The sequence below is a fragment of the Miniopterus schreibersii genome (assembly GCF_964146895.1).
Source record: "Miniopterus schreibersii genome assembly, chromosome: 12".
Lineage (NCBI taxonomy): Eukaryota > Metazoa > Chordata > Mammalia > Chiroptera > Miniopteridae > Miniopterus > Miniopterus schreibersii.
In genome coordinates, this window is record NC_138112.1 from 41369611 (window position 1) to 41381915 (window position 12305).

The following is a 12305-nucleotide window of genomic DNA, read 5'->3' on the forward strand; positions in this document are numbered from 1 at the left end:
TAAGTTTTGGCTTTCCCTCCCAAGCTAGATTTTAAGAGAACTGAGATGAAGAAACATATCTTATGCCTGCTATGTATGTCCCTCTTTATTACTTATTTACTTCCCCAAAGTATCCTCATTCATTCTCCCCTTTCTTTGATGATATTTTGTTTCCTAACATACCAAATGTCTTTACTGGAAATTTCATCATTATTATTGGTTCATAAGCACTTTTAAAAACTCATTTAAAAACTTTAAAGTGATACAACTAAATAAAAAATTTTGACAGGTCTATCAATTTTTAAAATATGGCAATAAAAAGCAATCTCGCCTCTATCGTAATTTACTAATTCTTTTAAAAAATTTACAATCGCATTGCCTACTTGAATAATTTTGGAAACATATTATCAAAAGTTTTATACCAAAGATTTCCTTGTGATTTTTGACAGTGTACGGTATTATGGAGAGATAAAAAGTCAACATTTTTCAAGTTGCACAATTATACTTTGGATGGTGTGTGTCCCTAAGTTCCTCCTCTATTTAGGCTTCCAAATAATGTGTCATAGTATATTTGGTATGAAGTAATTCACACCAAGAGAATTAAAAGATCTATTTTTGAACTGATGATATGATCCAAAAATAAAAGAAAAACAAATTTTTAAACAAACAACATAGTTGAACGTTCACGCTAAAAATGGGAACATTACTGATGACCTATAAAGGAACATCATTTGGGCTTTAATTTTTTTTTTCTAATTCTACCTCCTTGTTTGTACCATTTTTTGGACCAATTCCAAAATTCAGTAACTTTCTATTCTGAGCACAGAAAAGCTGTCATACTATTCCAGTTAGTATCTACTACCTAAGCACAATTATGCAGGAGCCAGAATTTTTGTAACTTTATATTTTCAGAATCTTGGGAAAACTCATAAGAAGCAGATTCTAACCTTCTACTAACTGACTATAAAAACGAAATAAATTATTTTTTTTGGTCAACTTAAAATGGTAAATGGGAAAATATCTGAGCCAAAAACAGTAACTTTTTAAACACTGATTTCAAATATACAAGAGCCCAGGTCTTAGTTTCTTAATATTCAGTATTCAAATGTGCCAAGGCTCCTTGGAGAAATGGCTGATTTCAAAGCTGAAGAAGGAAAGGAGTAAGATGAGCCTGGATCAGCTTGTCATAACAGAAAGTAAAAAAAAGCTTTTTTAAAAAATGATGGGCCCAACTGGCATGGCTCAGCGGTTGAGCATTGACCTAGGATTCAGGAGATCATGGTTCGATTCCTGGTCAGAGCGCATGCCTGGGTTGCGGGCTCGATCCCCAGTCGGGGGCATGCAGGAGGCAGCCGATCAATGATTCTATCAGTGATGATTTTCTGTCTCTCTCTCCCTCTCCCTTCCTCTTTCTGAAATCAATAAAGACATTAAAAAAAAAAAAGATGGAGTCTTGTTAAAAGAATATAGGAACAAATCTGAAGGAGTACCTGTTGGTCAAATCCAGGATAATTTGTGCATTAACACAAGTAAAACTATTAATTACATACTATGGAAGAAAAAAGAAACTGGAACACATGAGTTTATCTCAAATAGACAAGGTGGGGATGCTCTCTGCTTATTATAAAATGTCAACTATTGACTGGATAAAGGTAGAGGGTGTATAGAGCTGGAAAATCATTATTTTGCAACCGTCATAATACAAATTGGCACAGGCAAGCATCATAACTAAATGTTAAACCTAGGGGGCATGATAAATGAGTAACAGAATATTTGCACAGTCTTACAGAGTCTTCTTAAAGTGTCTTGATTATTAGTTGCAATAAAAAAAAATAGCTACTATACAATGGAGATATCTGACAATCACTTGACCAGGTACCCAAAATTAACATCATCAACAGGAGGCAGATATTGTGTACTTTCAGATGTGTTCCCTTAAAAAGAAACCCCTATAAGGAACACACTTAGTATCCCAAATGTTGGTGGTATTCCAGCTATTGATGTATAACCTGAATTTAACCCTTTGCGGTCGTATTAAATTTGGACATGGGTGTGGTACTGGTTGGAATTAATTTCCATTGAAAGAGCAGTGATATATAACATGCAAGATTATGAAGGATAAACAAGATTTATTAATTCTTTTTTGAACATTAGATGTATGTTTAGACAATAATGCGTTTCAATAACATGTTTTTATGTAAAAATTATATTTTATATTATCCATTGTGTGGTATCTTTGAAAGCAGTCTCCAATATGCAGTCCTGGTTTTCGACTACACGTATCACAAAATAATTAGTTTGGGGTCTTCCGCCCCTAATCTTTCTGTTCGAACATACAGAGCAATCTTTACTTTTCACACCTTCACAGTGCCGCAATATATGCAGTTTCCCATTAAGCCTTTCATCTTTATCTGAGGCCGATGGTCTTCCTGGTTTTGAAGACGCTCCTTCACGAAAATCACCGACAAGTTGTTCGACCAATTTTCAAACAAACATAAAATGTGACATAGGCGTCCTGTTTTCTTTTCTAGCTGACATCTTATATAAGATGTAGCTATTTATTGCACAGATCTCTAATCCCCAGAAAAAAATCTTTCTCCACCACTTGCAAGATTTTCTCATAAAACAGTACGAACTTGCTAATTGGTCAGCTTTGTCGATGCCTCCCATATTCATATTGTAATTTATAATAACATTCAGTTTGCTAATGTTGATGGTGCCACCTTGTTTCACCCTTCTTTCTATAGTTGTCGTGCCCAAGGTATCGTAACTGCTTAGTATGGTGACTATTCTCTTATCTTTCCACGCTAATAATAAAATATCACGTGATCGAATTTTTGATTGTGGCTGATCTCGGTGCGTAACATCTCTCCAAGTAGTAAATTCGTTTATATTACCGTTCTCATTTTTATCATTTTCTTCTGCTTCACTGTCGCTGGATATTACTAATTGCCTTAGTTGTCACTTCACTGGAACTACATCACTACTAGTAGAATCACTACAAACATTATCACTTTCTACGTCAGAGTCAGTATTCAAGGTGCCAAAATAAAACTCTTCATCGTTACTTTCAGATTCGCAGTACACTTCTTTTGGTAACTTTCTTTTTGCCATTTTGGAGTATTATTTTGAAATATCTTAACAAGCGAGAATGCCTAATTACAGTTAAACGTAATTTGTAAAGCCTTGTTTGAAATTCTGCGAAGTATCTCCGAAGCTTGTCGATTTCTTCACTCTCAAAAGGCGACTGACTCGCCACGGTGTTTTGCATGGCGAGTGTGGAACGACCGCGTTTGTTTATATTGAGTTTCAATATCTCCGATTTGTCGGGGCAATGTTTTGGTTTGTGACAAGGTCGCTTAGACACTTAAGAGCTTTCAGAGAAATTATGAACTGATACATGAATGGAGTTAAGACTCGTACGGTTCCTTGCTGTGGTGGCTGAGAGCAGACATACGACCGGAACGGTAAAAAAGCTTTCGTGGCTGAGAGTAGACAAACGACCGCAAAGGGTTAAAGATGAGAGACATCAGAAAAACACAATAAGCATTCTATTAAAAAGGGGCATGGGGACCTGCATTACTCGCAAATATCAATGTCACACAAAAAGAAATGCTATGCAACTATTCCAGGTGAAAAGAGACAAAAGAGAATTAAATGTGATACATGATTTTAAACTGCATCCTGACTGGGGGAAATGAAAAAAGGGCAATAAAGGACATAGATCAAATCTGAAATATGGATGGTGGCTTAGATAAAAGTATAATGCTGATGTTAAATTTCCTAAGATTGATAACCATACTATGTTTATGTAAGAGATCATACTTATTCCTATGAAATATAAGACTTGAGGGCAAAGGGAGATGATGCACACAAATGTACCTTAAATGCTTCAGAAATAAAAATGTTTGTGTGTAAGGAGAAATAGGAAGTGAGGGATGGAGGGAGGGATCTATTAAAAATAATAAAAAATATTATTTATCATCAAAAAGAAATGGGGTAAAGTATTAAAAACAGGTGAATATGGGTTAAGGACATATAGATGTTTGCAATATCCTTTTAACTTTTCTTAGCGATAGACTCAATGTTTCCATGGAAGGAAGTGAGTTCAGGAGCTTCCCACGTTGCCATCTTGGACTGGAACCCCCTACACTGTCTTAATGTATCACTTTTCTGTCAGTTTATTTTTGGAGGGAGAAGGATTGATAGTGAAGGAGAGAGGAAGGAGAATCTAAATAACCACAGTTAATTTAATTAGACAATTCTAGAAAGCTGTGAAGAGATACCCTCAAGAATACGAAAATTAAAGAAAATGCTGCATTCTCAGCACTAATTTAAAATCTAAAGATCAACAGAGATTAAAACAAAAAGTTGCCTAAAAAAGAAAAGGAGACTTTTTTTTTTTTTTTTTTTTTAATATATCTTTATTGATTTCAGAGAGAGGAAAGGAGAGGGAGAGAGAGAGATAGAAACATCAATGATGAGAGAGTCATTGATCGACCCCGCAACCCGGGCATGTGCCCTGACCAGGAATCGAAGCCTGATCACCTGGATCCTAGGTCGACGCTCAACCACTGAGCCACGCCCAGCCAGGCGAAAAGGAGACTCTTGACTAGAGAGCACTCTTTCTTATTTAGACTGACTTGATCAAAATAGAAATGTGATTAGCTATTTGTTGATAACATCCATCCAAACACTATCTAGGACAGAGATGACCAGTCACAGACTTCTAATTTTTCTAGTCTCACTGACAATATAATCCCTAATTTCAAATATAAACAACAGACTATGTTAGTCTGACAGGTATTACATATTTGACATTAAATTTCCTTAGTTTGATTCCACAATCAAAATGCTTCTGATTTTGACACAGCTTCCCACAAAGTTCTGACAAGAAGAGAATGTGCTGATAATGCAGACAACACATATTGTGTTCTATCTAACCTTTTAACTTATCACTGTAAATTAATAAACTAGCATGCTGGTTTTAATACATCAGTCTAATGAACTTGGATAATGTAAGTCTGCATCATAAAAAGTGATTTTTATCCCCCTTGTACTGAAAATCAGATTTCTTCATCTAGAAAATTCTTATCTCGGAATTTAATTAAAGTAACTCAAACAGCAAATGCTCCTTTGCGAGGCCATTTTAGAAAGCAAGCCAACCCTTTTCCCTGGTGGTGACACTCATTCATCTGTATATAGCAGAAAGTACAGCACATGTAACTGACTCTCAACATCCTCCAAACTCTTTTATAGTTACAAACTCTTTTTTTGTATTACAGAACTTTGAAAGCAAAACAAAAACAAACAAACAACAATAAGAAAACAGTTTTCCTGACTCCCTTACAGGGAGAGGGATTTGCATGCAATCTGACTTTCTCAAGGAGTCAGCTCCTTTGAGGCTTAAAGAAGTCAGCAACTTGAGAACGCATCTACACAGGGGGGACTGAGCTTTATGAAGATTATATTGTCTAGTGCCCAACATCGTATGTGCCAAATGGTAAAAAGCAGGGAAAGTGTGGTTTCCACTACAAGGGCTCCAAGCTAGGCAGTTCCTGGTGCCCAGAATTAGTTTCCTGCTTACTCTTCACCCATGAAATTACATAAACTGCCCAACACACTGTCATAGATCCTTTCTTGCACAGATCAGAAGAAGTACATGCAGTGTCTGAAACTAAGAACCCCAGTTAGAATGCTGAAAAATCTAGTGTTTTTAATTTCTATAGTTGCAGCCTATGAATTTCAGTCCCACCATTTTGCTACTACCACCACTAATCGTAATGAGTTAACATTTACTTAGGTGCTTCAAAAATAATATCAAGAATTGTGATAGGTGATCTATAAACATTCTGATTAAATACTCTGTTCTAGGAAAGATTCCCTCAGGAGAAGGACTGACAGGGAAAATGAGAGGTTCACCATGAAAGGATACAAATTTTCTTAATAAATTCACACATATGCTTAGAAGCATTCAGATGAGACTTTAATTTTAAAAGAGGACAGGTATTCTTGGATGTACTGTTGTTTTTGCTCTCAACAACAGTATAGTAATTCACTCTTTTTAAAGTAACCCATAGACCTCAAGCCGGCAGTTCTAACAAAAACAAATATGGCATAAACAAATTCCTAAATGTAGTCCCTTTGACTATACTTTGGCTAGAAAAGTAGTCGTACCTGAAGATTGATCTCTGCCTCATAGAAGGTTAGGCACGAGCAGTAATGTCGATCTGAGTCAATATCTGTCAGGACCACCACAAAAAACGTTGGCTGCTTCCTCTCTCTGGACAGCTGCCACCCACTGGGCTGACAAAACTAAATGGGATAGAAAAAAAGTCACATTTTAAATAATGAAAATTTATTATTTTCAAATCCCTGAGAAATGTTAAATGTCCCCAAAGTTTAAAAAATGTCCAGTTGATATGACATGCTACCTCAGCCAATATAAAAAATAAATCATGTACAAATTTATAATGTAAAAACGTCTTCACTAATATGCACATACATTTTATGGGAATAGCCTCGATTTTGCACAGATACTACTTAGTCATTCTGAGACCTAAGTTGGCATACATAGGATCATAGCACCAAAATAAGAGACTTTCCCCCATTAGAACAGATCATAAAGTAAGTTGAAGATAAATACCAAGTCTCTATCACTGATGGAATACAGAATTATTTTTACATTTCTTCACTAATCTAAGTTTCATCAATTCAGTACAATGAAAGAGATGTTGATCATGTCAATAGACGCAGGAAAAGTATTTCAAAAAATTCAACACCTATTCATGACAAAAAACTCTCAGCACACTAAGAATACAGGGGAAGTTCCTTAACTTGATAGAAAAATTTACAAAAACAAAAAACAAAACTCTACAGCTAACATCATACTTAACTTAGAAGCTTTCTCACTAAGATTAGGAGCAAGGCAAGGATGTCCTCCTCTCTCATCACACCTTTTCAAAATTGTACTGGAAGTCCTAGCTAGTACAATTAGAAAAAGAATTTTTTTAACATACAGATTGGGAAGAAAGAAATGTAACTATCTTTGTTCTCAGATTATATGATTGTCTGTGTAGAAAATCTGAAAAAATCAAAAGTGACATGGACATAATAAACAACTATAGCAAGGTTCCAGTTCACAAGGTTAATATACAAAAGTCAATGTTTTCCCATATACCTACAATGAACAAGTATTATTTGAAATTAAAAATGTAATACTGTTTACATTAGCACCCCCACAAAATGAAATGAAATACACTAGCACATCAAGAAATAAAACAGCCCGGCCGGGCGTGGCTCAGTGGTTGAGCGTCGACCTAGGACCCAGGCTATCAGGGTTCGATTCCCGGTCAGGGCACATGCCCGGGTTGCAGGCTCGATCAATGACTCTCTCATCATTGATGTTTCTCTCTCTCTCTCCCTCTCCTTTCCTCTCTCTGAAATCAATAAAGATATATTTAAAAAAAAAAGAAAGAAAACAAATCTAATAAAATACATAAAAGATCTATATGAGGAAAACTACAAAACTCTGATGAAAGAAATCAAAGAACAACTAAAGAAAGAGAGAGTCCATGTTCATGGATAGACTCAATATTGTCAAATGCAATCCCAAATCAAAATCCCAGGAAGTTATTTGTGGGTATTGACAAACTGATTTTAAAGCTTATAGGGAGAGGGAAAAGACCCAGGATGGCCAACACAATCCTGAAGGAAGAAAACAAAGTCAGAAGAGTGGCACTATCAAACTTCAAACTTATTCTATTGCTACAGTAAGTAAGACAGTGTGGTACTGGTGAAAGAAGAGACAAGGACATCAATCACACAGAATAGAGAGAACAGAAATAGACCATACAAATACAAGCAACCAAACCTGACAAAGAAGAAAAAAAACCACAGTGGAGAAAAGATAGTCTTTTCAATAAATGGTGCTGGACCAACTAGACATTTACATACAAAAATAAATCTAGACACAGACCTTACACCTTTCACAAAAATTAACTCAAAGTGTTATCATATACCAAAATGTAAAATGCAAAACTATAAAACTCCTAGCAAAAAACATAGGAGAAAATGTAGATGACTCTGGGTTCAAATGACTTTTTAGATATGACACCAAAGGCATAACCATGAAATAAATAATTGATAAGCTAGACTTCATTAAAATTGTGAACTTCTGCTCTGTGAAAGAAATTGTGAAGAAAACAAGAAGACAAGTCAAGGACTGGGAGAAAATATTTGCAAAAGAAGTATCTGATAATGTACTGTCATCTAAAATATACAAAGAATTCTTAAAACTCAGTAATAATAAAAAATGAACAACCCAATTTAAAAAAGGGTAAAGGATCTGAACAGACAATTCACCAAAGAAGATTTACAGAAGGCATTAAGCATATGAAAAGATGTTCAATGTCGTAAGTCATTAGGGAATTGCAAATGAAAACAATATACAAAAAACAACAACAAAGAACACACAATATACTACTACACAACTATGATAATGGCCAAAATTCAAAACACTGACAATGCTAAATGCTGTCAAGGATGTGAAGCAATAGGAGCTCTCATTCATGGCTGGTGGGAATGCAAAATGGTGTAGACATTATGGAAGACAGTGTGGCAGTTTCTTACAAAACTAAACATACTCTTAGCACATGATCCAGCAGCTGTGCTCCTTAGTTTTCAACCCAAAGGAGTTAAAAACTTGTTCACACAAAAACCTGCACATGAATATTTATAGCAGTTTTATTCATAATTGCCAAAAGTTGGAAGCAACCAAGAGGTCCTTAAGTAAGTGAGTGGAAAAATAAACTGTGGCACATCCACACAATGGAATATTATTCAGCACTGAAAAGAAATGAACTATCAAGACATGAAAAGGCATAGAGAAACCTTATATACATATTACTAAGTGAAAGACACAAATTCAAAAGGGCTACATATGGTATGATTTTAACTACATGACATCATGTAAAATGCAAAACTATGGAACACAGTAGAAATACTACTGCTTGCCTGCGGTTGGGTGTGTGGTGGAGAACAGTGAGAACACAGGATTTTTAGAGCAGTGAAACTATTCTGTATGACATTGTAATGGTGGATACACCACCAAGAGTGAATTCTAATGTAAATTATGGGCTTTTGGTGACAGTGATGTATCAAATCAATGTAGATTCTTCCATCAACTGTAACAAATGTACCACTGTGGTGAGGAATACTGACAGTACAGCAAGCTGTGTATTTTGGGAGTAGGAGGTATATCGAAACTCTGTACTTTCTGCTCAATTTTGCTGTGAATCTTAAACTGCTCTAAAAAGTAAAGTCTTTTTTACAAAGATATCTTGAAGGAAAAGAAAAAATCATGATTAGCAGTACTGTTCAAGAGATAAAACAGAAACAGAAATGAGGTCACCAACATAGCAGTGCTCTGTGCCAGATTATCTTCTGTTACTCTGCTTAATAACTGTCTAATCTTGAACAATTTATTTAATCTCTCAGTGTCTCAGCTTCCTCAACTATAAGGTAGAATATTAGCACTTACCTGCTACTAATCTTGGAAAGCTTACATAAATTAACGTGTGCAAAATGCTCAGAATAGCCTCTGGCATATGATCCAGTGAAGTAAATGTTAGTTACTACAATTATTACCCCCTTGGTTCCAACCTCAGTTTCTATCATCATATCTATAAAACTTTCTTTCTCTTTCTGTATCAAATTTTTCCAAAACCTGTCTCTCCTTTCATTGCCTCACTGACTCAGTCTAAAAAGACATCAAAAAAGTGAGATTTGGATGATTTAATACATTTGGAGAGAGACATTAATCACATTCACAACTTCTCCAAAGAATGAAAAATTCTACCAGATCAATAGACTTCAATTCAAGAGCAGGAAAAGTTCACTGATGTGTTTATAGATTCCACACTGCAACTAACCTTTAAGAAATTACTATTTATTAAATTTTGGTGTGGCATTCAAATAAGAGTTTCCACAATCATCTGAAAAGGTTATTAAAATACTCCTCTCCTCTTTCCAAGTGGCATATTTGTGGAAGCTGATTTTCTTCATATACTTTAAACAAAACAAAATACTGCAAGAGCTTGAAAGCAGAAGCAGGTATGAGAATCTAGCTGTCTTTTATTAAGCCAATATCAATGATACTTACAAAAATATAAAACAATGCCACTCTTTTCCTTAGTTTTTGTTTTGAAAAATATAGCTATTTTTATAAAATATACTATTTAATATGCAATAGTTTATTATTATTTTTAAATGGAATAGCTTTAAATTTTCTAGTTGTAATTTCTAATACATAATGAATAGATAAAACTACACGAACAAAACTCCTTGAGGATCATTAATAATTTGTGAAAATATAGAGTGTGAGACCCAAAAATATGAGACCTGCTATTCTAGTGAAATGTGCGTTAACGTGTTAAACCTTGGCCTAAGCTACTTGGGTAGCAGAAAGGTATAATCCTGGTAGAACTGGGGAGTTTTAGCAGATTATAACAAAACCCAGAAGTTTCTTTCAAAATCTTTTTACTCTCTCTCAAAAAAATTCTTTCCTGAATTAAGTAAATTTTTCTAAAATGAGTTTCTATTGGTTTCAAAATCAGGAAATGGGTGTCTGTGCTTGGGTTATAAAATAATATGATGACTTATACTGCCTCCATCATTAGTTTCACCTGTTCAATGAAAAACTCTTCTGATACAAAGTGAATCCATTCTGTAAACTAACAGCAAATAATTGTATTCTCTTAGAGGTCTGTCATTCATTATTATTAGCTGCTCATTAGGCTCGGTAAATGGTATGAAAAGCTACGACAACTGCATATTTTCACAAAACTTAAATAAAACTATAGGTTTTCAATAAGGATTAAACTAAATCTCTTTGTTACTTCCAATTCTATGAAATATACTGACTTCTCAAATGAAAGGTACCAGTCACAGAGAGTTCACAAATAACAAAATAACTTTTACAAGTAAATAGGTCTATCACTTAAATAAGTAATCAGATATTTTGCTGCTTAAAACTGGAAAAAGCAACTTTTAATGTGCCCAATTTTCTCAAATGCTTTACACATACACAAAATATAATTAAAAATTACAGAATAACAAAAAACGTCCATAGCATTATTGTGACGAATTTAAATGATCTCTCAAAAGTGAATTATTGTAGAAGGTTCTCTGGATAGCAGTCACTCTTAATATTTCCAAAGACCTTCACCTACATCTAAAACTTACAGCTTACTGAAGTACATTTTATTGTCCAATTTTTATGTAAAAATTAAAGGTGGCCCTTAAAAAAAGAAAAAAGCCTATGACAAAATCCCTTATTCAATTAGAAAACAATAAACACATAACATCCAGAATGAAAATATGAGTTTAGGTAGTAAGACCTCATAGTTTCTTAAGTGGCCTCATTTCTCTCAGTTTACAGTATAACAGGAACTTTTTAAAATTCTGATTTTTTAAAAAAGTATTAACAGTAAAACTTTTGGGAAATTCCAAGGATCGTTTTTCAGATTCAGTAAGTACTTCTTCAAAATGAAGCTTAATGTGACCACAACTAAGATAATAATGGTAATTTATGGCAAGCCTGGTCAGATATGTTTTACTAAACTTTTCACAAAGAGGCTGTCAAGATAGTCGTCATCTAGACACTGGTTACACATGAGATCCCTTATTTAATACTTAAATTACAGTTATATAATAGAATTCTTTTTATTTTTTTATTTTTATTTTTTTAAATATATCTTTATTGATTTCAGAGAGAGGAAAGAAGAGGGAGAGAGAGGGATAGAAACATCAATGATGAGAGAGTCACTGATCGGCTGCAGCCCACAACCTGGGCATGTGCCCTGACCGGGAATCGAACCCTGATAGCCTGGATCCTAGGTCGACGCTCAACCGCTGAGCCACAACCGGCCGGGCTGGGATTCTTTTTTTAAAAAAAAATATATCTTTATTGATTTCAGAGAGAGGAAGGGAGAGGAGAGAGAGAGAGAGAGAGAAACATCAATGATGAGAGAGAGTCACTGATCAGCTGCCTCCTGCACGCCGACGACTAGGGATCGAGCCCGCAACCTGGGCATGTGCCCTGACCGGGAATCAAACCAAGAACTCCTGGATCTTGGGTCGATGCTCAACCGCTGAGCGACACCTGGCCGGGCATATATAAAGGAATTCCTTTATACTCGGCACTTAAAAGTATGTTTAGAATCATACTCCGTAGGAAATTTTGATGCTGCGTTCTCAAATGAGAATATTAACATACAAATATACAGAAAATAAACAACAGCTCTTACAACTGAGTTTCACAAAGG

General features: G+C 35.0%; 1 protein-coding gene across 5 annotated transcripts in view; it reads right to left on the bottom strand.

Annotated features, from left to right (window-relative positions):
- The window catches only part of SBF2 (SET binding factor 2), a 313138-nt gene that overhangs the window by 174938 nt on the left and 125895 nt on the right, over positions 1 to 12305 (bottom strand). For 4 of the 5 annotated variants that reach the window (XM_081154292.1, XM_081154291.1, XM_081154295.1 and 1 more), the window contains exon 3: positions 6157 to 6294. The exons of the other annotated variant lie outside the window; for it this stretch is intronic. In XM_081154292.1, coding sequence (XP_081010418.1) covers positions 6157 to 6294 — 138 coding nt within the window. The remainder of the gene's footprint in view (positions 1 to 6156; positions 6295 to 12305) is intronic. 5 annotated transcript variants of the gene reach the window in all.